The sequence below is a fragment of the Aegilops tauschii genome, chromosome 2 (assembly GCF_002575655.3).
Source record: "Aegilops tauschii subsp. strangulata cultivar AL8/78 chromosome 2, Aet v6.0, whole genome shotgun sequence".
Taxonomy (NCBI): domain Eukaryota; kingdom Viridiplantae; phylum Streptophyta; class Magnoliopsida; order Poales; family Poaceae; genus Aegilops; species Aegilops tauschii.
The window spans coordinates 551633110-551656724 of NC_053036.3; the positions used below are offsets into that span (position 1 = coordinate 551633110).

The 23615-nt window shown below is 45.6% G+C and overlaps 2 protein-coding genes and 1 long non-coding RNA gene across 7 annotated transcripts; 1 reads left to right on the plus strand and 2 right to left on the minus strand.

The window, feature by feature from the left end:
• The first annotated feature begins 2235 nt into the window (after nucleotides 1–2235).
• Nucleotides 2236–19487, plus strand: LOC109770729 (uncharacterized). The gene is made up of 8 exons (XR_012203288.1): nucleotides 2236–2883; nucleotides 10773–10924; nucleotides 11759–11872; nucleotides 12436–12735; nucleotides 13962–14120; nucleotides 14274–14355; nucleotides 19026–19119; nucleotides 19219–19487. It is a non-coding gene; the product is annotated as an uncharacterized lncRNA (long non-coding RNA).
• Nucleotides 14720–19033, minus strand: LOC109770730 (protein FAR1-RELATED SEQUENCE 5). Of its 4 annotated transcripts, none has more exons than XM_073508979.1 (8): nucleotides 18468–19033; nucleotides 17784–18311; nucleotides 17403–17675; nucleotides 16614–17303; nucleotides 16046–16503; nucleotides 15639–15926; nucleotides 15414–15528; nucleotides 14720–15273 (listed from the first exon to the last, which is right to left on the minus strand). In XM_073508979.1, the coding sequence occupies exons 5-7, from the start codon at nucleotides 16301–16303 to the stop codon at nucleotides 15517–15519; spliced, it is 558 nt and encodes a 185-aa protein (XP_073365080.1). In that variant the 5' UTR covers nucleotides 16304–16503; nucleotides 16614–17303; nucleotides 17403–17675; nucleotides 17784–18311; nucleotides 18468–19033; the 3' UTR covers nucleotides 14720–15273; nucleotides 15414–15516. The 4 variants fall into 4 exon arrangements, with proteins under 4 accessions (XP_073365080.1, XP_073365082.1, XP_073365081.1 ...); XM_073508981.1 differs by having other exon boundaries at nucleotides 15392–15528; XM_073508980.1 differs by having other exon boundaries at nucleotides 17403–17668; nucleotides 17986–18311; nucleotides 18468–18702.
• On the minus strand, nucleotides 19125–22451 carry LOC141041771 (uncharacterized). 2 transcript variants are annotated; one of them, XM_073508982.1, is made up of 4 exons: nucleotides 22208–22451; nucleotides 21798–22113; nucleotides 21656–21691; nucleotides 19125–19309 (listed from the first exon to the last, which is right to left on the minus strand). In XM_073508982.1, exons 1-4 carry the CDS (start codon nucleotides 22351–22353, stop codon nucleotides 19268–19270), a joined length of 540 nt encoding a protein of 179 aa, XP_073365083.1. In that variant the 5' UTR covers nucleotides 22354–22451; the 3' UTR covers nucleotides 19125–19267. The 2 variants fall into 2 exon arrangements, with proteins under 2 accessions (XP_073365083.1, XP_073365084.1); XM_073508983.1 differs by lacking the exon at nucleotides 21656–21691.
• Nucleotides 22452–23615: the final 1164 nt, after the last annotated feature.

A 23615-nucleotide genomic window follows, 5' to 3' on the forward strand; every position in this document is an offset into this window, starting at 1 on the left:
CGATTAGTAACCACTTTGAAGGTAGCAAGATTAGTCCATGAGACTGGAGTAACCGGACCACCTGCCATGAGTTCAGCAATTAGAAACAGTAGCATGTAGGTAGCCAAACCAATTATGCTGCTGGAGAATGTAGCATCATGATGTATTACAGGTCCATAGCACGCCACAAAATCAATGTGGTAAGAGCAAAGAACCTATTGCAAGTTTGCAACAGAGATAAATCGGGGCACTGTAGTAATAATGTTAATGAGAGATGCAAGCAAGCATTGTGGTTGCATGAGTTATTGCACTCTAATTGTGTGGATATGTAAGCTACAGTGGCATGGTTGTGTAGATGTGACCAACAATGCAGCAAGGATTCAAGAAATTATTACCGCCAGAAAATACTCCAGATAGAAAGTGGAGGCAATGACAACAAACTGAAGTGTTTTGGTGGACAAAACTGAAGGCTTTCTTCAAGTGAGACTATAACTTAGCTTAGGCCTCCTTTGGTTCATAGGATAGGAATATTATAGGAATATGAATTTCATAGGAAGTGAGATGACATGCATCTCAATTCCTACAGAGAAAGAGATGCCCTTTGATGTATAGGATACGAATTTTTCCATTGAATCTAGGCTAGTGTTTTTTTCCTTTGAAATGTGAAGGATTGGATCCTATCCTACATAGGAATATGAATCCATCCCTACAAACCAAAGGGCTCCATCGGATTTTTTTCCTTTGAAAATTATATCCTATGAAATTCCTACAGGATCCCTACAAACCTAAGGAGGTAAATTTTTGGTGGACGGAGAGAGTGTGAAGTTACCTTTGTTAGAGGCAGATTGAGTCAGTTCCGCTTCACTCATCTTGCCGACTCATTAGGTGGCTCGTTATTGGCGTCCTTGCCTGGACGTTGTGGACGGTTCAGAATAAACTTGTGATCCAGTGTATTCCTCCTCGACGTGCTTCTGACGCAGTTTTTTAAATGTGTGGTTACCTGCAGCTTTGGCGCCGCTTAGCCGCCCTCAGGACCGAGAAGCCATCAACATCATCATTGCGGACCTTCGCGCGATGGATCTTCGTTTGGCGGCTCGCTTCCTCCTCCACCACCTGAGCCGGATTAGCTTCCTTGCTGCGGCACATCCGCCTGTTTTCTGTTTTTCTGGGCTCGTTGAGTTGTGCCCTCAGCAGAACCCTTGTGTACTTTATGTCGTGTAACTTATGTGAGTGTGTATGTGTTCGCATCTTGTTGAACCTTGTGGCTGTGATAGTTTGCTTTATTTATAAAGCGGGACGAAAGCCTTTATCAGTAAGAAAGGAACATGCAGCAATATATCCCATTAGTCAGAGTACCATCAAGAGCCAGCAAGAAGAGAGAATTGAAGATCATCTCAATCTCGTGACAAGATAGTCTGTGTACTGTGTGTAGTGTACATACATCTTCTTCTCACGATAAAGCCTGCCAAGCACAGACGCTGAGACCTGTCCGCCTCGTTTCTTCACGTGGCGCCTCGGACTGAAAGTAGCAAAGATTAATTGCAGCATGTATATCAGAGGCGATCAAACAGAGCCACCTTTTAGAGCCACATGATTGCATCAAATCGGTAGGCGTACCAAGCGAAATCGAAGCCAATGGGAAGCACGTTCTGGGGTTTCATTGGGCCGCGGGCGGGTCGCATATGGTCTTTCAACTCTGGAGTCCTAAGGCATCTCCAATAGGCGGGTCGCATATGGTCTTTCAACTCTGGAGTCCTAGGGCATCTCTAACAGGTTGTATATTAGTCTTGTTAGTAAAATGTCCATATCATCAATCAACAAGCTATCATACAACTACTTCGGTAGGTTGTATCTAAGATAGATGATGAGAAGAGTCAAATACATTACGGGTGCCTCAACTTGTTCGGTGCGGTTACTTTGGTGTCTAAATTTGTAAAATACACAAAACCGGTGCCGTAACTTGTCCCAGTTCAAATACGGTGCCTCCATCCATATCCGGGCATATACACTACCCACATGGCGTGCCAACGTGGCATCGGCCCACACGTCAATGGGAGTGAGAGGAGGGTGATGGTTGTTTTATAGAATACTCCTTGTACTTTATATAATTTTCGCAAAAGCTCCTGACATTTTATTAAATACGTCAAACTACATTGATCCCACCTGTCAAATCTAGGTCTCGCACGTCAGCACATGGGATAAAATCTTTATCTTTACCTAATAATAAAGCATTTACTGCTTTCTGCCCGCACACCCGTCGCGGCCGTTTTGCAAAAGAGTCCTCCTACTTTTTGGAAATTGTACCCGCAGTCCAAGTTAGAAAACATCTGGGCCCAAGCCAGTCGAGCGCCGCCCGTACGCCGCACCCGCAGCCACGCGCCCGAGGCCGAGCTCCCGAGCGCGCCGCCGCCTCGACCTCGCGACCCGCCGGCGACCGGATCCTCGCCGGAGATGAGTGCCGCTGTGCCCTGCTCCCCCCTCTATTCCCCTGTCTCCTTTCACCTCGCTCATCCCCCGATTTCTTTGTCCCCAGGACGAACAGGAGCATGCCATGGCCTCGGATCCGCGCCGCCGTCGCCGGAGAACGTCGTCCGCCACCGGTTCTTCGACCACAACTACCGGATCAAGTTGCCCCGCCTCCGATCTACCCATTCCCGGCCACCCCAACCTCGCCTCGTCGTCGGGCGCGCAGAGAGACGGCTATGGCCGCAAGATTTCCGAGCGCCGCCGGCCAAGGTGGCCGACCGTGGCCGCCCGATGCACGAGCGCCGCCGGCGTCCAGACTCCCTCCACGCCATCCCCATCTCGCCAGAGACCTGCTCCACGTCTGGCCGCCCGATGCCCGAGCGCCGCCGGCCAAGGACACGCCGGCGGCGCGTCAACTGTGTGCCGCCCTCCAAACAGGTGCCTCTCTTCTCCCTTACCCCTCTCCTCTCCCTGCTTCGCTTCCTCCATTGACGCCTCACACTGTTGCTTCTCTGTCGGATGCAGCACTGGTCATGGGTGTACATCTGTACACCCAAAAAATTCTGCAAAAAATCCATTTATATAGGTATATGACAAAAAATACTGCGTACATGCTTGAGTGTAGAGAGTACGCAGCGTGAGATTACTCAACTCAGCTTCAGTCCAGATAAACTAGGCAGCAGACCAGTACTGCATGCACCCGTGGCCAACTCAGCTTTGTGCGGCTACGCTGACGGAGAACTCATCAAGCCAAGAGTACACCAATCCCCTCCAAAGTTCCAATCTGAAATTGCATTCATTGACCTGTACATGTGTAGCTTCTGTTTTGATTTAGAGAGATGTAGCTTTGTACATAGCACTATCGTGATGTGATTGTGCGTTGGCGGAAACGTCTTACCCATCTAGGGCGACGTGCTGTGTTAAATACACAGGGTGCGAGCCTGGAATACGCGTACAAGAGTTGGTTGAGATACAACTTGATAAACAAGAAAGATAGGAGATAAGCTAGCTAGGTGTTACAACAGAATATCTCATGCACCTAGCCTAGCTATCCAGGTTCAATACTCAACCTCCTGTACCTCGCTAATACGTGACACAATTATGTGTTTAACACCCTCCCTTAATCACAGCTTGGTCAAGTTGAGATTACGTTTGAATTCTTCAAAACTTCGTATAGACAATGCCTTTGTGAATCCATCTGCAACTTGATCTCTAGAGTGCACAAAACGAATGTCAAGTTGCTTCTGAGCAACCCTCCTGAAAAAGTGAAAATCAATTTCTATATGTTTTGTTCTAGCATGAAAGACTGGATTGGCAGAGAGATAGGTAGCACCAAGGTTGTCACACCATAAACATGGAGCTCGTGTGTTTTTCACACCAAGTTCTTTCAACATAGACTCAACCCATATAATCTCTGATGTAGCATTTGCTAATGCTTTGTACTCTGCCTCTGTGCTTGATCTGGAGACAGTGGCTTGTTTTCGTGCACACCATGATATCAAGTTAGGTCCAAAGAATACAGCAAACCCACCAGTTGACCTCCTGTCATCCAAGCATCCTGCCCAATCTGAATCAGAGAATGCACTGACAAGTGTAGAGGGTGACTTGCTGAAATTTAGACCAATGCTCAAAGTATGTTTGACATATCTAACTATGCGTTTTGCAGCAGTTAAATGAACAGTAGTGGGTGCATGAAGAAACTGACAAACTTTGTTAACTGCAAAGGAAATGTCAGGTCTAGTAAGAGTGAGATATTGTAATGATCCCACCAAACTTCTGTATCTTGTGCTATCCTCTTGATTCTAGAGTATCCCTTCTGTGAGAGATAGTTTTTCTGAACTGGATAGTGGAGTAGGAGATGGCTTACAATCTTTCAAACCAGCCTTTTTTACCAGATCAGTTGCATACTTTTCTTGAGAGAGATGGAGTCCATCATTGTTTCTCTTTACCTCAATCCCAAGAAAGAAGTGCAAGTCTCCAAGATCCTTCAAAGCAAAGTCTGCACTCAAGTCCTTTAAGAGCCCTGTGATTGCTTCATCAGACGAGCTTGTCACAATAATATCATCAACATAGATGAGGACAAATATGCATGTGTTGGACTTGTTGTAAATAAACAATGAAGTGTCAGACTTGGAAGGGACAAAACCAAGTGTCTGCATCTTGTGACAGAGACGTGAATACCATGCCCTTAGAGCTTGCTTTAACCCATATAGTGCTTTATCAAGTTTGCACACATAAGATGGAGCACTTTTACTTACAAACCCAGGAGGTTGCTTCATGTACACTTCCTCTTCCAGAACACCATGGAGGAACGCGTTCTGTACATCTAGCTGTCTAAGACTCCAGCCCCTAGAAACAGCAACAGACAGGACAAGACGAATAGTAGCAGCTTTTACAACTGGACTAAACGTGTCCTCATATTCTATACCATATCTTTGTTTAAACCCCTTTGCAACAAGTCTAGCTTTATAAAGGTCAATGGTTCCATCGGATTTTCTTTTAATCCTGAATACCCACTTGCAGTCAATCAAGTTTTTACCTTGCTGTGGAGGAACCAAATGCCATGTTTTATTTTTCTTCAACGCCATGTACTCTTCATTCATAGCTTTCTTCCATTGCTCATTGCCAAGTGCTTCTTCAAGTGTGTTTGGTTCACCTGGTTCTCCTGTAGAACAAATCATGCCGTATTTAACTATATGTTTGTAGTTCACAGGTTTCGTTACCCCTTTTTTAGTCGTGTGCGCCTTGGTGATGACGCAGCCTCGTCCATGGCCACAGAAGATCCAGCCTCCTATACAGGAGTTCCAGTCGGGGCCGATCCCGAGGAGGATCCCCTGGGTGCAGCGGCGTGGGCTGTCTCAGTGGGATCTTCTGCGGCATGTGGCTGAACTGCGTCGCCTGGAGAGACCGCAGAGGATCCCAGTCTCTGGACCGGCCCATCATTGCGCAATGATGGCGAATCAGCGCCGGGAGCCGCGCCAGGGCCCATGCTAGGGCCCGCGTTGATGGAGCGAACTAGAGCCCGCCGCTTGTAGCACACCGGCTGGCTGCAGTAGCGCGCGTCGTCCAAGCCATCCATGCACCGCCAGTTGGCAGCTGGAGATTGGCGCGCCGCTGGGTCCGCGTCGCGACCATCGAGAGGCGACCGCGTGTCGCCTGTGGAGACGGGCGCTGCGGCACGTGCGCCTGCAGCCGCAGCCGCGCCAGCTGCGCTGGATCCCGTGCCCGGGCCCGCGTCTGCTGCAACAGATCCTGAGGAGGATCGGATCTCCTGACGCTGCGCTGATCCCGAGGGGATTTTGTCTCCTGTTTCTGAACACATGAAATAAGGGCCGAAATTTGCTGTTTCTTCTGCATTTTTGTCGCCATTTGCTCCTGTTTCATCAACACACGGCTCATGCAACGTGTCAGCAGGATTAGTCAACAAGTGATCATCAGTATCATTCCCCCCTTGATCACGACCGGTGAGATGTGAGGGCAAAAGAAGGATTTCTTTGCGAAGAAGCGCACCGGCGTTAGGATGAAGGTCAGCAAAGGTAACTGTGTTTCATCGAATACAACATCCCTAGAGACGTAGACTCGACCCGTGGAGACCTCGAGACACTTGACACCTTTGTGTTGGGGGCTATAGCCAAGGAACACACATTTGGTGGAACGAAACATGAGTTTACGTTTGTTGTAGGGACGAAGATTAGGCCAGCATGCGCACCCAAAGACACGGAGAGATTGATAATTTGGTTTTTCATGAAGAAGTCTTTCTAGTGGTGTTTCATTATAGATGACACGACTAGGAAGGATGTTTATGAGTTGGACGGCTGTGAGAAAGGCCTCATCCCAGAATTTGAGAGGCATGGATGCTCCTGCAAGAAGAGCAAGGCCAACTTCAACTATGTGACGATGTTTCCGTTCTGCTGAGCCGTTCTGCTGGTGCGCATGAGGGCATGGCACGTGATGTGAGATACCAAGGGTTTGGAAGAAGGAGTTAAACTTCTCGTACCCCCCCCCCCCCCAGTCTGATTGGACAGCAATGATTTTGCTGTCGAACTTGCGTTCAACAAGAGCTTGGAAGTTTTGAAAAACTTGAAACACTTCGGATCTATGCTTAAGAAGATAAATCCACGAGAATTTACTATAGTCATCAATGAAACTGACATAATAAGAGTGTCTACCAACAGAGGTGGGGGCCGGGCCCCATACATCAGAAAATATAAGTTGCAACGGTTTGGTAGAAACACTAGTAGATATGGGGTATGGCAATTGATGACTTTTCGCTCTTTGGCATGAATCACAAATAGTTTCATTATGTCGCTCAACCACAAACGGGAGCTTATTTTTCCTAAGCAATTTTTCAACTAGAGAGAAAGAAGCATGTCCTAATCTGTCATGCCACCGTGTGGATGAAAGCTTGGTAACCCCATAGACTTGTTTATTGAATCTTCTACGCACCGGGATCAACGGATAAAGCCCTCGAACACATCTACCTCGATAGAGGATTTTCTTCGTTGCCTGATCCTTAATCAAAAAGAAAAGGGGTGAAACTCGAGGAACACATGATTATCTAAGGCAATTCGGTGGACAGAAAGAAGACTTTTGGCAGCACTAGGAACATGCAAGATTTTCTTAAGATGAATATTGCGACTAGGGGTACTAAATATTGAATGACCAATGTGATTTATCCGCATACCTTCTCCACTGGTCGTGTGGATTTGATCCTTTCCGCGGTTACCTTTCCTTCATGGTCACCTTCTCAAGTTCGTTGGTGATGTGGTTGGTTGTGCCGCTATCGACATACCAGTTGGTGTCGATGCCATAGGAGCCGTCGGCCGCCGCGACGATCTTTGTAGGGGAACGTGATAGAAAACAAAAAATTTCTGACCTACGCACCAGCCCAGGACCACTATGGAGACTACATACATGGTTTGATCTTTTTCGTTACCGACTCGTAGCGCAGCGGGAAGTAGAGTCGATGACGATCGGCGGTGCAGATCCCCGCAGCTAGGATTTACAACCTCCCAACCGCGAGGATGTATACCCTCATCTGCTCCTCAGACAGCCCTCTGGGAGGCGGTCGAACAGCCCCCGGATGGTGTCGCGGACAGCCCTCCGGGAGGACCTTCGAAACTGGAACGGTCACTCGGACAGCCCTTCGGGAGGACCTTCGAAACTCGGACGGTCACACGGACAGCCCTTCGGGAGGCACTCATGAACTAAGACCGAAACTACAATCTCTTTACAGAGTTGCGCACATACGGTGTCATCTATCCGGCAGGGCTTCGCCGTCCAGAACTAGTTCCTGCCGGAACCCAGACAGCCTTTCGGCTCTACGAAACTATTTCGCTGGGAGGGAGAGAGAAGCCAGATCATGCATGGCACTTGTATGTGAGAAAGAGTGAGTGTGGAGGGCTGCCCCTCCACCTCTATTTATAGGAAATCCCAAGGGGTAGGGTAGTTTAACACAAAAACCCAAAATGCACATGAATGAAGTCCTTCCTCAAGGGCATAAGAGTGAAACCAAGGAACAAGAGGGGCTCCAAGGTGGAGCCCCAAGTGTGGTCGGCCACACCCCTTGGGGGGCCCCCATGAGGGCCTCCCAATCCATCCATGTCATCCCTATATCTTTTGGGCAAAGCCCCAAAAGGTGGCTTTCCATAAAATATCCCAAAAAGCACTTTCACTATTCACGACGACATTTTTCAGCGTCCGTTCGAACTGAAAATATTTATGTGGGCTTAGAACATTTCCAGTACCCACCATAATAATTTTCAACGCGTTCTGAAACAATTCCAGTTTAGTGATTTTCATCTGCAAAAAGCATCTGAACCGGCTCCTGCAGCTCCGGAACATTTCCGGTTTTTATTTCTGAAAATTCCAAAAAGTTTCAACAATGATTCTGGCACCCTCCAAGAATTATCAGGCATGTGCCGAAACCATTTTGACTTAATGGCATACACCGAAACTCATCCGGTGACCTCTCTCTGCGGAACTTTTCCGCTGTCCGAAACTTTTTCGATGATTTTCTCTCAGACTCCCTGTCTAGTATTCAGCAAATAGATGACCCTTAAGCGTGTGACCCTATTGGTTCGGTGAAGTATAGACATGACCCGGAACCTCTTCCGATCAATGATCAACATCGGAGTCGTGGACACCCATATTGACCCCTATACCCACACGAATAAATATTCGAGTGAACGTCCAGTTGCAATGAGCTATTCATGTTGCTTCGCGATATGTCACAAACACCCGAGGTGAGATTTATTGCATCCCCATGGGCGAACAATTTGGCCACCATGCAAGTTACCTCGTTACCGGTTTTGTTCTCTTTTCTCGTTTCCGTGTTCCGGCATCCCAGTGATCAAATCACACTGTGTCTGGCCAGACGATGATGGATACCGTAATACCGAGAGGGCCCGAGAATATCTCTCCATCGTCGGAGGAGCAAATCCCAATCTTGAGCTATCAAGTTACTTGACACACTTTTCCATGAACCCGTAAGCCGCCGTAATAGCCACCCATTTACGGATGATGTTTAACAAACCCCAAAGTTCATGAAGCAAGCATGAAGAAACTCGATACTCTCATGGTCTAAGGAATCATGCAAACGTTAACCATCTCTGTGTTATGTACCATTAACTTGTGACGAATGAATCTCTTAGCATAACATCAATCCGGGTCGATTCAACACAAATGTTCTCTTACCATTGTGCCCTCAAGATTGCTGGCATAGACATGCCCATGATCAGGAAAACAGAACCATCATGCAATACTTGAGCTAGTCTTAGAGGCCAGACTAGGAATACATTTTACCGTTTATTATTCCACACGTGCATATGAGTCTTCCTCCGAGCCTCGTGGTTATTGCAGACTCGAGAACCATAGCAGTTATAGCATGGAACATAAACATAATTATGAACATGGAGATAAGTAATAGCATTTATTATTGCCTCTAGGGCATATCTCCTACAATCTTGTCATCATCTTGCGAGTCATCCTCGTCCTCATCATAGCAGTACCAGCAGTCTTTTGCGGTGTGGCCCGGCTTACCACATATCTGGCAGCGAGGCGAGTCCAGACGAGATCGACCAGAGCCACCGCCGTCATCACGGCGAGCCTTGTTGTTGGAGCGCCCGCCGTTGTTGCTGCTGCCACCAGACCGCCCCCTACCGCGGGAAGAGCCGCGGGAACGGCCACCACCATGTCCGCGGGTTGCAGCGTTTGCGGACGACTTGAAGGAGTGGCCGCTCGCACCATGGAACTGCGCCATGCGTTGGTCGAAGTTGCCGAGCATGGCGAAGATCTCATCGAGGGAGGCGGGGGAGACGCGGGCGTCAAGGGCCGAGACCAGGGGCTGGTACTCCAGATCCAGCCCATGGAGGATATAGGAGATCAGCTCATCATCCTGGATCTGCTTGCCCGCCGAAACCAGTTCGTCGGCGAGACCACGCATGTAGGCGAAGTAGGTGGCGGCGGATTGGGTACCTTTCTGCGCGTTGATGAGGGAGGTGCGGATGTTGTTGACGCGGCTCAGCGACTGCGACGAGTACATGCCTGCCAGCGTCGTCCAGAGCGCGTTCGCCGTGGTGACCGCGGTCACCGTGACCAGCACCTCTTTGGAGAGGTTGCTGAGGAGGAAGCCGAGCACCTGCTGGTCCTCCCTGACCCAGAGAGGGTGGAGAGGGTTGGGCTCGAAGGTGTCCTTGCCGTCCTTGTCCTTGGCGGCGCGGAGCTTGGCCGGCTCCGGTGATGTGCCGTCGATGTAGCCGAAGACACCGGCGCCACACAGTTGGGGTGTGATCTGCGTGCGCCACAGCACGTAGTTCGTGCGGGAAAGCTTCTCGATGACCTGCCCATTGAGATTGGACTGGGCGGCACCGGAGGAGGAAGACATGGTTTCGGCACAGGTGGAGATGGAGGCTAGATGGGAAGTAGGAAGGCTCTGATTACCATGTGCGTTGGCGGAAACGTCTTACCCATCTAGGGCGACGTGCTGTGTTAAATAGACAGGGTGCGAGCCTGGAATACGCGTACAAGAGTTGGTTGAGATACAACTTGATAAACAAGAAAGATAGGAGATAAGCTAGCTAGTAGTTACAACAGAATATCTCATGCGCCTAGCCTAGCTATCCAGGTTCAATACTCAACCTCCTGTACCTCGCTAATACGTGACACAATTATGTGTTTAACAGTGATTGATTCCATTAGTGAAAAATAACAAACGAAATTTTTAAGGCTAACATAGGCTGAAACGGGAAAAAGGTCGATATTAGGGCGAAAAAGAAAATTTGAACACCCAAAGTTGAATTCTTGGATCCGCCATCCCTGACACCCAGGTCGCCGCTGCACCCCCACCTTGCCCGGCCTCTCCTACGGCCCTGGCCTCCCACTCTTCACTCATCTGCCCGGCGGCGGGAAGTTACAGGCGTTGGAGTCCCTTCTGGTCACTGGTGATTTAGACTTTGTCATCGGGACATATGAAGCAAAGGTATGTCTTGTGTATGCTTGATTCTGTAGATTAATATCTCTTTCGATTGGCAAGAATGGATCAGACCTATTTTGTTTGAAGTTAAGATGCAGTAGATTATAGATTTCAGTCTGCTGTGAAATTGTGGTAATAGATCGTGTTTGATCACTTTTGAGAAGCATCTAAATTTTGTATTTTTCATTACTTAAATTATAGCAAACCCATCGTTTGCTTGTGTTGTATGCCTGCTGATTTCAGTGCTCGAGAGTCTAGAATTCAGAGTATAAAAGAGTACTGAAACCTATCAGTTAACAGTGTTTTGGCTGATGGTGTGCATGAGTTTGAGCTATTTATTATTGTGTAGTTTTAATTTTAGAACCATGGAAGTTGTCCCTTTTTGTAAATAACTTCATGTGGAAAAGTAGTCTTTTCGAGGGAAACAAGGTCAAGATTTTGCATTAGTGGTTGGCAGTGATAATATAATAAGTTCGCATTTTATACCAGCTAGCAAGACTTCATAGAAATTTGTTAGGGGAATTGCAACACTGTTATCAAATATTATTTTTCTTATTCCTTTTTGGTTTTAGACAAGAACAATTGGACTGCCCATTAATTCTGCACACAGTTTGCAGGAAATGATGTTATTGCTAAGCATCCCTACTGTATGTGGCTTCATTCCAGCCAGATCTAAAAGTGCCTCTAGGAATTATTTCCTTCACAGGCCTTTAATTGTCCACTATTATATCTTTTTAGATAGTGGAAGGGATTCTTTTAAGGCCTAATCGTGAGGAGGTTGTTTTATCTCACTGCCAAGTGCCATATTGTGCAACCTCATTAGTTATGTAAATTATGTAGGTCTACATTTTTAGAGCAATCCCAGATTATGAAAGCGACCAAACTTCCGATGACTCTGAGGATGAATAGAAGTGAAGATGTGTGCTTGCAATACAATGTTTGATCGGAGCGCAGGTACATTGTTCTTACCATTATTTGCCTAGGTCGAATACTTGAATCCAATATTTCTTTATCTTTTGCCGAAGCACCGATTTGATAATTGGCCAAGCTCAGTTTGCGGATAAAAAAAATACAAACCCGCTTGCTTATGAGTTATGACCAAACATAACTGTTTTTCCAGCACTGGAGTTAGATGTTTTCACAAAACGCACTGCTGCTTCTCCCATTTCCCTATTGGTTTGAGATTTCGAGCATGGCAACCTTATTTTGTTACTTCTGCTAGCTATGAAAATACATGGGGAGCTGCAGTTTATTCATGAAGTCTGGGACTTCTGTGTTGCCAAATGCCCAAACTAATCGACCAACATCAGATATGTACTCGTAGAAACTGTCAGGATAGTTTTCCTTGTTGTCTTAATTCCTCTCCTCTTCGCAAGGGCTCTGTTTGTCTTTACGTCAGTCAGCCCCCTTAGACTTGATCAGCAGTTCTGAAGTATACTATATAAAATGCTCTTGTATACAGTTCGGATCTATCCATATAAATGCTGACATGTCAAATATGTTTGTTTCTTTTGCAGTTTGTTAGAGAAGCAATTTCTTCGATGATGCTGGAGACTCGGCTAATGCAGTTTCGTGCTGGTTGCATGTAGAATCGTCGCACTCTCGGTCTCAGTGTAGCAGGATTTTTAACCTAGATAGGAGTAGTATGTAGCAGATCGTGGTGCAGACCTTGTATGGGTTGAACAATGAACTAATGCATCTAGGCTGATGATGATGGTCTCGAGTGCATTTTTCGTGACCGTTCCTGTTTGTTTGAGGTGCCTTTGTCTCTGTCACAGATGGGATGGGTTTTCTCTTCCATGGTGGGTGCTGAACAGGTAAAATCATCATATTTTAAAGTTTCAAAATCTGAAACAAAATATACACATATATATGGATGTATATTACATGTCTGTAAGTTTTCATGATGAGATAAGTTACGATGTGAGCTACAAAAAATAAAATCATGAACTTCCATAGTGGATAGTGTGCCGGCTAGATATACATGATTTTTCATCATGAAACTGCACATACATGTAGTGTACATCCCTACGTACATGTGTTTGTTTTCACAATTTGGAACTTCAAAGTTTTTCAAAATTCTTTATAAATTTCCGAAAATTGGGCTCCTTGGAGCCTTAGATCCAGAAGCAATTTCCTTTTTCACAGAAAGGGAAAATGTGAGTTTAAGGGTATGAGTTCGTTGGTGGATTAGGATTGAGAAGTTGTTTATTTGTCAGAAACCCATGTTTAGTGTTCCATCGCAGTTAGTAGTGGAAATTTTAGAGAGTTAATTTCTCACGTACAGAGCACCTTCTTTTCCAGACTCCCCATACCCTTTGAAATATCCTGAAATGACATGGTTAACTCGTGGCTGCGCTGGTAGGCTCTTTTTTTACTTTGTACTAAAACCACTACAAGTATTTTGGAATGGATGGAGTACATCTGCTAAAAACAAGAACATACCATTTTAGAAAGTTTTCTTTTTAGGGGACTTTTGGAATTTGTGGTGCGGATTTTTAGAAATTTGTGTCGGCTTTCGGAATTTGAAACTTTTGAAATTTCAGTTTTAGAATCTCGAATTCAAGTTTCAACCTTTTGAAATTTGAGCTTTTAGATCTTTTGACTTTGAGAATTCCAAGCTTTCAACTTTTTAGGAAATCAAAATTTCAAAATCACAAAAAAAGAAAAGGTTAAGACTAACAGGAAAAATAATGCCAACCGCTGCCTCAAACTTCATAGAAGTTGGGCATGAATGACTGTTTTGGTTATTCCTGTGACAAGTACATGATTGGGGTTTATGATCTGAAAAGTGACACCTTTATTCTAGATGACCGTCAGCTATGGTCGAGGATCGATTATGGTAATTTCGACTCGTAGAAGGGCAGGAGAATCATACCGGGTTGGACTAACGAGACTGATAGTTCTTCAGACGATGTAGCAAAAGCTTGGGCTGGAATCCATGTAAAAAAATATGCCTCTCATTGGCTATAACTGCTTCATATTGAAATATTGATTTAGCAATCAGTGTAGCAACTTTAACATTTTTTGCTATTAATTTTAGGCAATTCCCCGGACAATTTGGTTAGACAGCCATGGCAAGCAGTTGCTTCACTAGCCAGTTCAAGAGGTCGAGTCCCTTCGAGGAAATGAAATCAACCATCATGGACTAGAGCTGAAGAAAGGAGGTTTATTTGAGATTAAGGGAGCTGACAGTTTTCAGGTACTTTCCTTTACACAAACAGGCTTGCCTTGGTCATTCAAACAAAAAATTTACCTCAAGAAGTTTCAGGCCAGTAAATGATGCAGGGTCTTCTGAAGTTAGTAATTATATAAAATTTTATATATTTGTTAACAAAAGGAATGGCATGCTTAGGTCGAAAATGGCTTTTGGTGGCCGAGCACCATGCAGGCCGTAATCAGCCCCGTCAGCACCCATTGCGATCGGTGCCAAGGAGGTACGACTCTACTGTATTCTGCATGTATTCGTAGAAGCGGACGATACACAGTGCTCGTATTTGCCAATTAGTAAAAAGTGCGGGCTCATGTATACTAGCAAGCACAGGAACGCTGCACAGATGCATGTCACTGTCACAGCGCGCATCGTCTCTTGCGGCACCTGTACTCGGCACGGGATCGACCCTGTCAAAATGTTCCACGGCAGGGAGCCTTATGAGGTCCAACGTTGAGGAATCCAGCCGTTGCCATGGTCTCACCGGCTATTTATAGCAGTGATGGACTCGTCTTCCTCCTCAAACACAATCGTCATGGCTTCATCTTCACCCTCAGTTCGTTCCAGGGAAATGTCTGACACAAGAGGAATGAAACTGAAATCACGGAGTCTCCAAGTAATTATCGAACACAACAAGCAAACTACAGATACAGATTCTCACTATCAATCATAGTGCAGAGTTGCTAGCAGCCTAACATCCGACATAAGCACAGTTCAATGAACTGCTACACTTCAACCATAAAAACATAACAACATCACTCGTAGAAATCCGCCCTAGGCGTGTTGGTGCAAGTGTTCCTCCTGTGTCCTGTCAGACTGCACCTGGAGCAGCGAGGCGACTTCCTTGCGCCTTCGGAAGATCACCGCGCTACGGACATGTAGTGCTCTTGTGCCCTTGACCACGGCAGATTGAACAAAACCGGCTCCTTTTAGCCGGTTGTTCATATGGCGCTTTGTCGCGGCTTGTTGTAGGCCGCCCCGCTGGTCTCTTCTTGGATGGTGCCCCAAAGCTGTCTGAACATTGCGAGACACTCTGCACCTGATTCACTGGACCAAAATGTTGTTTGTGCGCTATAGACGAGCCTGCAGAATCACCCGCCATTTCTCTGTCGGATAATCCCATGCCATCACGTACAGCGGCTACCTGTTCAAGCAATGCCTTTGCATTTCTTAGCTGCTCCATGGTAAGAGTATATGCATCGACATTGCTGTCACCAAGTCTAACAATTTCAAGGCAAAGTAGATGCAGATTGTTATGTCACCGTGAGGAGTACTTGAGAGGACCTTGGTGTTTCTGGTAACGGATAAATTCTGGAGGCAGTATATCCCTTGCATCCCTTGTCCAACGCTTCAGCACATGTTTTGCCGGAACCTCTTGCAGACCAAGCTAGATCATCACCTGTGAAAAAAAAGGGCCAGTGTCAAAATGTACCATTTTTCTCTGATCTCAATAATAAGTCGTCTTGCAGTCACAAAGAAACAACAATATCATCAACAAAACCAACGCACCTTTAGTGCATGACTACAGACCATGCCAAAATGCCCAAACATCTCGCATTCACATTTGTATTCATCAGCAAGCTCGTTGACCTGGACGAGGAATTCATTTTTGCACCACTTGTCCTGGGAATCTTTTTTTACATGCCTTGCTATGTATTCACGACGAGGGACAACTTCGACCAGAACATATGACCCACCCTCATATAGCATCTCGCCAAAATTTTCAAACATAGCCCGTGTGTAAATTTTCGATGCATGAATCTCGATGGGGAGGTTCTGAGCCAGCACAACACCACCCTGCGTTCGAAGAAATACAATTAGCATGTGCGGCACATGATGTAACTCGTCAGCAGGCCACGATCCATTATAAGATACAAAAATACACGTGGGAGAACATACAAACATTGTACTCTTACCAGCTTGGTTCTTTTCTCCTGGTAACTCTCCTCTGAATCTCTATCAAATTGCATCTTCTCATATTGCCTAACAAAGAGGTGCATCGGGGATCCTGGCGGCACGTACCCTTTGAGCAAATGGTTTGCACTCTTGCTCCGCTGCGTGCTAGTCATCTTGGCGCAGAAAACATTCATGAAGTAAGGTTTAGCCCATTTCATCCTGGTCTCATAAATCTGGGTGAGAAATGTGTTTTTTTGCAACCCATGCTTATCAAGCATACATGCCTAGCCATCCTCAAGTTCCTTCTCACAAACGATGTGATGCACCATCTTGTTGAACTCTTGTTTGAACTCAGCGCCCTTGGCCATCAATGATCCAAGGCTCTCTTTTACTTTCTTCAGGACATGCCATTTGCACCATCGATGCACTGTATGCGGCATGACATCTTCTATGGCAACTTCCATCGCACGAGCTTGATCTGAAACCAACAGTTTTTTTTTGTGATCATTTATAGAATGAAAAACTTTTTCAGAACACACAATGAAGATCAAGATGTTGGTCACGTTTAATCAAGAACAATCTTCATACCCGTGAGGATTGTGCGCGGCTGAGGAGCACCTATCATTCGGAAGAACTCTGTAAATATCCATTTGAAAGTGTCGATTTTCTCATCGCTCATCAGCACACCACCAAAAAAAATGCTTTTGAAGTGATTGTTGACACCAACAAAAAGACCGAACGGCATGTCATACAGATTTGTCTTGTACGTGGTATCAAATGTGACAGCGTCGCCAAAGCACTTAAACTGCTCAATGCTTCTCCCTGTTGTCCACATCAACATCTTAACTCTACCTTCAAGATCAAGTTGTACACTGTATTTAAACTCAGGATCCTCAGCCCGCATTGCGTTGAAAACCTGTATTGTCTTCGTGGCATCATTTTCCGATTGCTCTTTATTAAGTTTTCCACATAGAGTTTTCAGAGATCTCTTTGTGAATGGCACCTCCTTCACCGATCCAAAAAAACTGCCAACTACACTGTAAACCTTGCTTAAGCTTATATTGTTTTCTCTTAGCTGTTTCACCAAGTCTCTGGTATATCTATCTATGTGTCGGTGAGACTTCCAGTGTAGCTTCTCATACAATTAACTGAGAGTGCATGGTTATGCTCTGATTTGTGTTCACATATGTACCATCCTTTATCTTCAGATCTAAGCACCCGCATCAACGCAGCACACCCGGACCTTGTCGATCGGCTGTTGGATTGCAATGGCTTACCCTGCAGAGTTTTACAGATCAACACACAACAAGACAAATATGGAAAGAAGTGCTCGCACGAAAAAAAAAATTCATTCCTGAAGCAGTGAATTATGCTTACCGCACATGCGCACACAAACTCTTGCATACACTTTGTCCCATGAACATTCAGTCTGCTTTTGGATTACCTGACGCCAAAGCCAGTCTACCAGGAGTATAGGTTGTAAAACTCATACGCTTCCTCAACTGTGTCAAAGCTAGTTCCGACCGCCGGATTGACAACACTATCAGCCTTGTTCTCTGTGTAAGTCCTCATTGAAGCCTCAAGCGCAGGGACTCTGCTCGGGTTGGCATCCCTTTCTTCTGCACGCCTTGCCAATCTTAATACTGCATTCTTTTCCAAAAATGTTGTTAACTGTATTTTCTAGCAGTCCAAACCTAGATAGGAAGAGTAATCCCTAAAATTTCAGTACTGAACATTGATGCAGAATCATGTATTTACCTTCTACAAGGATGACACCTAGGATTAAAGTTTGTGGTTTTCAAGCTAGCATCAGAACTACAAGAACGAAACATTGTTTGGTTTGTCCACGGTGGGAAAACACCCCCACGGGTGTGTGTTCTTTTGCTACAGGCTAGTGCAGAAAGCTAGAATCAGTGGTACAGATGAAAGATAAGGGCAAAATCAAGCGTGTGTCTGTTACCGTCGACTCCAGCAGGAGCCCTTTGAATTGTTGACGATGACACCATCTGCATCTCCATCTTCTCTCACAGATGCAGCTTTCTCGCAATCAGGGGGCATGTCGTTTGAGTCACCAACGACCTCACTTCCGCCGTTGCAGAATAAGCCAACATCCTCAGATCCTCTTCCACATCTCCGGCATGCCCTTCGCCGCTGCTGCTGTCCATGGGCTCAGAATATATCAGATCAGTCGAGGGGCCGTGAGCTTCATGGATAGAAGCAACCACAGACTCCACAACATCTATCCCACCACCCAAAATATCTCCCGCATCTAGCCTAGGAACCAATCTGCAGGACACAGAAGTTATCGACCAAGTCAGATCCAACGAAACAAGGGGAGAAGAAATCAAGAACAAGTACCGAAAAGGAAGCAGCAGAATAACAAATAAATCCCAAATTCAAAGAAGTAACAGCAAGAGAGTCAATATGGCAGGTGGCTCTCACCCAGATTCTTCTTCCTCCAAGAAGAACTCGAGGCCATCCATGGCGAATCGCCGCTCCGCACAGCAAGAGACGACCAAGGAAAGAAAAAGAAACCGATCATGTGGTTAAGCAGCTGGAGCGCCAGACCGGCCCATTAAAGCGCGGATTAATATTGTACCAGCCACCGTTGCAGGCTTGCAGCTACATGGGCCAATCTTTAGATGAGCTCAGCAGGCGCATGAAGTGCCTGCGTACACCGCGTGCCGTCCAGGCCCACGTACAACGGTGGCACACCAGCCCATAGCACGGCTGTATTCCAACTCATCAGGCACCGTATATAGCAATCGAGAAAAACGAGAGCACATATCGCGGCGATACATGCACGGCAGGAGATTACGGCCTGCAGGGTGCTCGGCCACCAAAACGCCGCTCTCATGCTTAGGTGTTCTATATATATATTTCAGAGCAACTGTGGCTAATCTGAAGAAGGTTAATGCTTATGGTTTTTGCCTTAATGTTTTATTTATCTCTAAAAATGTCTGAAGAGTAAAAATAATTATTTTCTTTTCTTTTGCACAGTTCTTTATTAAGACCAGGACTATGCACACCAGCCTATGGAGGCTTCTTTGAATTTGATCTTCAAAAGGAAAAGAAGATATCTCTGAGAACTCTGGTGAGTTTGGGAAGCTATTTCATTTCTCATGTTGTTCACTTCGCGCACTTTGTGTCAGAACTGAACATGAATGATGTGTCATGCATATTGATCCATCAGCGGTGGAGAGCTTCGGCGGTGGCAGCAGGGTCTGCATCATGGCCATAGTTTATCCCGTAGCGGTTGTGGACAACGGGGCCCACATGTATGCCTTCAACAACGACAATACCACGATCAGAGCACATAAACAGGGAAAATATAGCTGCTGATTTCCTTAACCTCTAGGATTGATCATATCTTATAGTTTACTGTCAGTGTTAGTAGGGAACTGTCCGAGTATTGCATATATAGTTCGTGCAAATCTGCTAAGGGGCCTCGAGTTATGCTTACTTATGGTGCTAAGTCTTTTTTTTCCGTTGCAACGCACGGGCCTTTTTCCTAGTAGTAATAACAAAAAAAAAGAGCACCCGACAGGATTCGAACACATGTGCTAATCACCACGCCTAGAATAGTTGACCGTGCAATATCCTAATACGCTTCTATTTATCAAGAAACCGAGCGAAATAATAAAGAGAAATAAAAAAGAAAGTTTTGATTCGTGGGAAATTGAAAAAAATATTAAGAAATTCTCACGTTTGAAACAAAGGAACTATTCAACATATTACCTGCCATGAACTTAAAAAGGTGTTAGTGCATTAAGAAATTGTAGACGTGTTTTTCAAAAATGTCTGTCATGCATTCAAAAAATTACAACATCTATTTCATAAAATATTCAATGTGTATTAAAAAATTAGTGTAAGATTATTCTTACATCTCTACTGACACGTCTAACATGTGTTAACACATTTATAGAATTTGTTGTTTCTACACAATGATTTTTAATACATGTTGAACAATTTTCGGAATACAACGTTGTTGATTTTTAATAATTATGTATTCTAAAAATACAACAAAGATACAAAATAATTCTGCGTGCTTGTGTTCCTGAATGAAGATGCAAAACAGATTTGTAATATTTTATAATATACGTTGAACTGTTTAAATCAACATAAATTTTGGAAAAAGTTCATGGTTAAATCTTTGAACTACAAATAGTAAAAATTTAAATAGACAATAATCGCATGTCGATAATTATTATATTTTAATATTAGAATATTTCATATCATAAAAACCAAACAGTAACTTAAAAACATAATAGAAATTGCAGAGCGATAGATAGACTTTTCAGCTAACAGCTGTATACAAAGTACTATTAGTTTTGGTGGCTAGCGTGTGTACTAGCTATTTAACGTGGATTTGTCTAAAAAAAGCTATTTAACGTGAATGTCCCGGGTCGAAACCAATTCAAAGACGCAGTTTATTTTTTTCCTGTTATTAGCATACATAGAGCAAGGGCTTATTTGTGACTTTAATTAAATATTAATTTTCTGGAAATAAACTCGTACACATTTCACCCAGCGCAGGCATCGCTCACACCCATTGACATGTGGGTCAGCCATCAGCTATCACTCCACGTGGACATCACATACGGTGGCATACGGGCGGAGGCACCATATATGCACCGTGTGCCAAGTTATAGCATCGTTTTTGTGTATTTTACAAGTTTAGGCACTAAACTGACCGCAACGGACAAGTTAAGGCATCCGTGGTGTATTTAACTCAGAAGAAAATAAATGTGATTGCTCTCTATTTCACCTTGGAGCTTGTGTAAAGGTTGTTGGTTAAGGGCATCTCCAACAGTCGTATGATCATCGTTGGTAAAGTTGTCATCTAGGCCTCCTTTGGTTTGTAGGAATCTTGTAGGAATTTCCTAGGATAGGATTTTCGAAGGAAAAATTCCTAATGGGGCCCTTTGGTTTATAGGAATGCATTCCTATTCCTATTAGGATAGGGATCAATCCTTCACATTTCAAAGGATAAAAAACATTAGCCTAGACTCAATGGAAAAATTCCTATTCTATGTATCAAATGACATGCCTTTCTCTATAGGAATTGAGATGCATATCATCTCACTTCTTATGATTTTCCTATTCCTATGATATTTCTATCCTATGAACCAAAGGAGGCTCTAGACTGTTTTGATGACATGACACATAATAAAAGAATAGAGAGAATGAAATCGTATGAACCTGAAGCAACGCTCCAGGCACAAGCTCCGAGGTAAGTCTGTTCATTTTTTCAACATTTAGTGAACCCGCCTGGTTGTTTAACATACGCCTCATTGAAGAGCTTGTATGATGTGCTGTTGGCTGCTGACGTGGACATTTATACCAACGATTGTAAATATAAACTGCTATAGATGCTTTAATCTACATACAACTTTGCTCTCTCTCCACATTTATTACATGACACATCATCATTATATTCTACTTCCTCTGTTCCTAAATATAAGTCTTTGTAGAGATTTCGCTATGGACCACATACAGATGTATGTAGATGCATTTTAAAGTGTAGTTCATTCATTTTACTCTGTATGTGGTTCATAGTGGAATATCTTTAATGACTTATATTTAGGAACGGAGGAAGTAGGTGGCAAATTTACCAACACTTATCTTACATTGTCTGCCTCACGCTCTCTATGTCCAGGACAGCCCTACGCAACGAAACAAAATCAAGATCCCATTGGACCGACCAATGCTCAAGAAAAAAAGCAGGTATGCATGTGGATCAGTTCGAGGGATGAAAACTGTTGAGTTTACCTGTATCTCTTGGAGCAGAGGAGGGAGGAGAAGACGGCAAGGAGCCTGGTGACGGCGTGGCTCTTGGTGGGGTGGCGGATGATGCACTGGTCGAGGGCGGTGGTGACGGAGCGGGCCTCCGGGGCTCCGGCGAGCACGTCGTCGATGGCCTTGTGCACGCGGAGGTAGTGGAGGAGGGCGCGGGCCGTGGACGCCGAGTGGGCGGTCGGACGGCAGGAAGCGGGAGAGGTAGTCGATGGCCTCGTCCCAGGAGCCCGCGTCCACCAGCTCGGCCAGGTGCCTCAGGCACAGGAACACGTCCGTCTGGGTCACCAACCTGCGCGCGCGCGTGCGTTGCCCGAATCAAGAGATGCATTCGCAGAGGCAGGTTTGAAGGGGGGGGGGAGGGGGAGACACGACTGCGTGCTTACACATCCACGGTGCGGTTGAAGTTGTGGTGCCCGCGGAAGGAGATGAGCCGCCGCTGCCGGAAGCGCGACACGCAGGGGAACTCCGGCGAGCGCTTGCGCTTGCCGGCGACGGAGAAGCCGAACTCGCTGCGGGTGTGGGGCCGCATCGCTCCGGCGCCGTTGCTGGCTGGCTGGCTGGCTGATGCGCTGCGCCAAGGGGAGGGAGGAGACTGGACTGCGCCGGGGGATTGGGGATTGAAGCAGAAATTTGAGGACGAAGGGAGAAATCTCTACCTAATAATAAAGCAAATTAGGGGTCTGGTAGTCTGTCATTAGCATTTTTGCTAAAAAGCCCCTCCCTTTCTTAGTATTTAACCCGCAGTACAATTTAAAGTCTGTTTCTTCCTGAGATAACGATTTGTTTTTTGCAAAAAGGACCCTGCCACCGCCACCACAGCCCCGCCTTGAGATAAATTCACCCGCGGTCACTGTATTTGATCACAAAGTTCACTTTGGTCACTGGATTACGGAATACCCAAATTACGGTGCTTATCATTACATTTGTTAACAGCGCAGGTCACCGCGTACGCTGAGTCGCCGTATTTGTCCCACGTGGCGTACTGTTTGACTGTTTGACCAGCCACGCAAGCGAGACGGGGGTTCTTTTGCACTGGCGAGTTGATTTGGGGGGCTATTTTGCAAATTTCACGTCCTGGCTGCCTCTGTTTTGCATAAAGCTCCTCCCCTGCTCTGTTTCTTTGTTAGTTGCGGTCGAGGCAGGGAGACGCTTGGTTTTCCTCTCGTCGGGAGGCGGTGATCGGCAGCGGAGGTGACCGGTGACTGCTCGTGTCGTCGGGAGCGAGGCTATTGGAGGTCGTGCCGTCGTATGGTCGCAGGAGATCGGAAGGCAGCATCGCGCGTCTGCTCTGGCGATGGCCCCTGTTCGTCGCCCGGAGCACGGACCGCCGCCGCATTACGGTAAGAACCCGCGACCCTCTCCCGCACCAGCTTTTATTCACGTGTTTCCGTTCATATCCGATCGTCCACAGCCGTTCCATGGATTTGAAGGTCAAAATTTTAGGGGAAAGGGGTTAGCGCTAGGGTTTTGATAGGGTTTTGGCAGGTGGATTTTTTGGGGATTTAGGTTGGGTTTTCGCTCGGTGTGGGTGGCATTGACTACGATTTGGACTGATTTAGGAGGAGTGTGTAGATACTATGCGATATGTTGACGAGAGCTAGGGTTTGTAGTGAATTGAGTAGGGTTAGTACTAATTTGGGAGGAGTTTGTAGTGAAAGCAGGCTCTTTTTGTTGGAGTTGCTTCCAATGCAGGCAATGATTTATGCAATCTTTTATAACATTGTCTTTTTCTATTATGAATTGATTGGTGCATATGTCAAGTTGTTTAAATTCTGATATAATTTGTTGAAG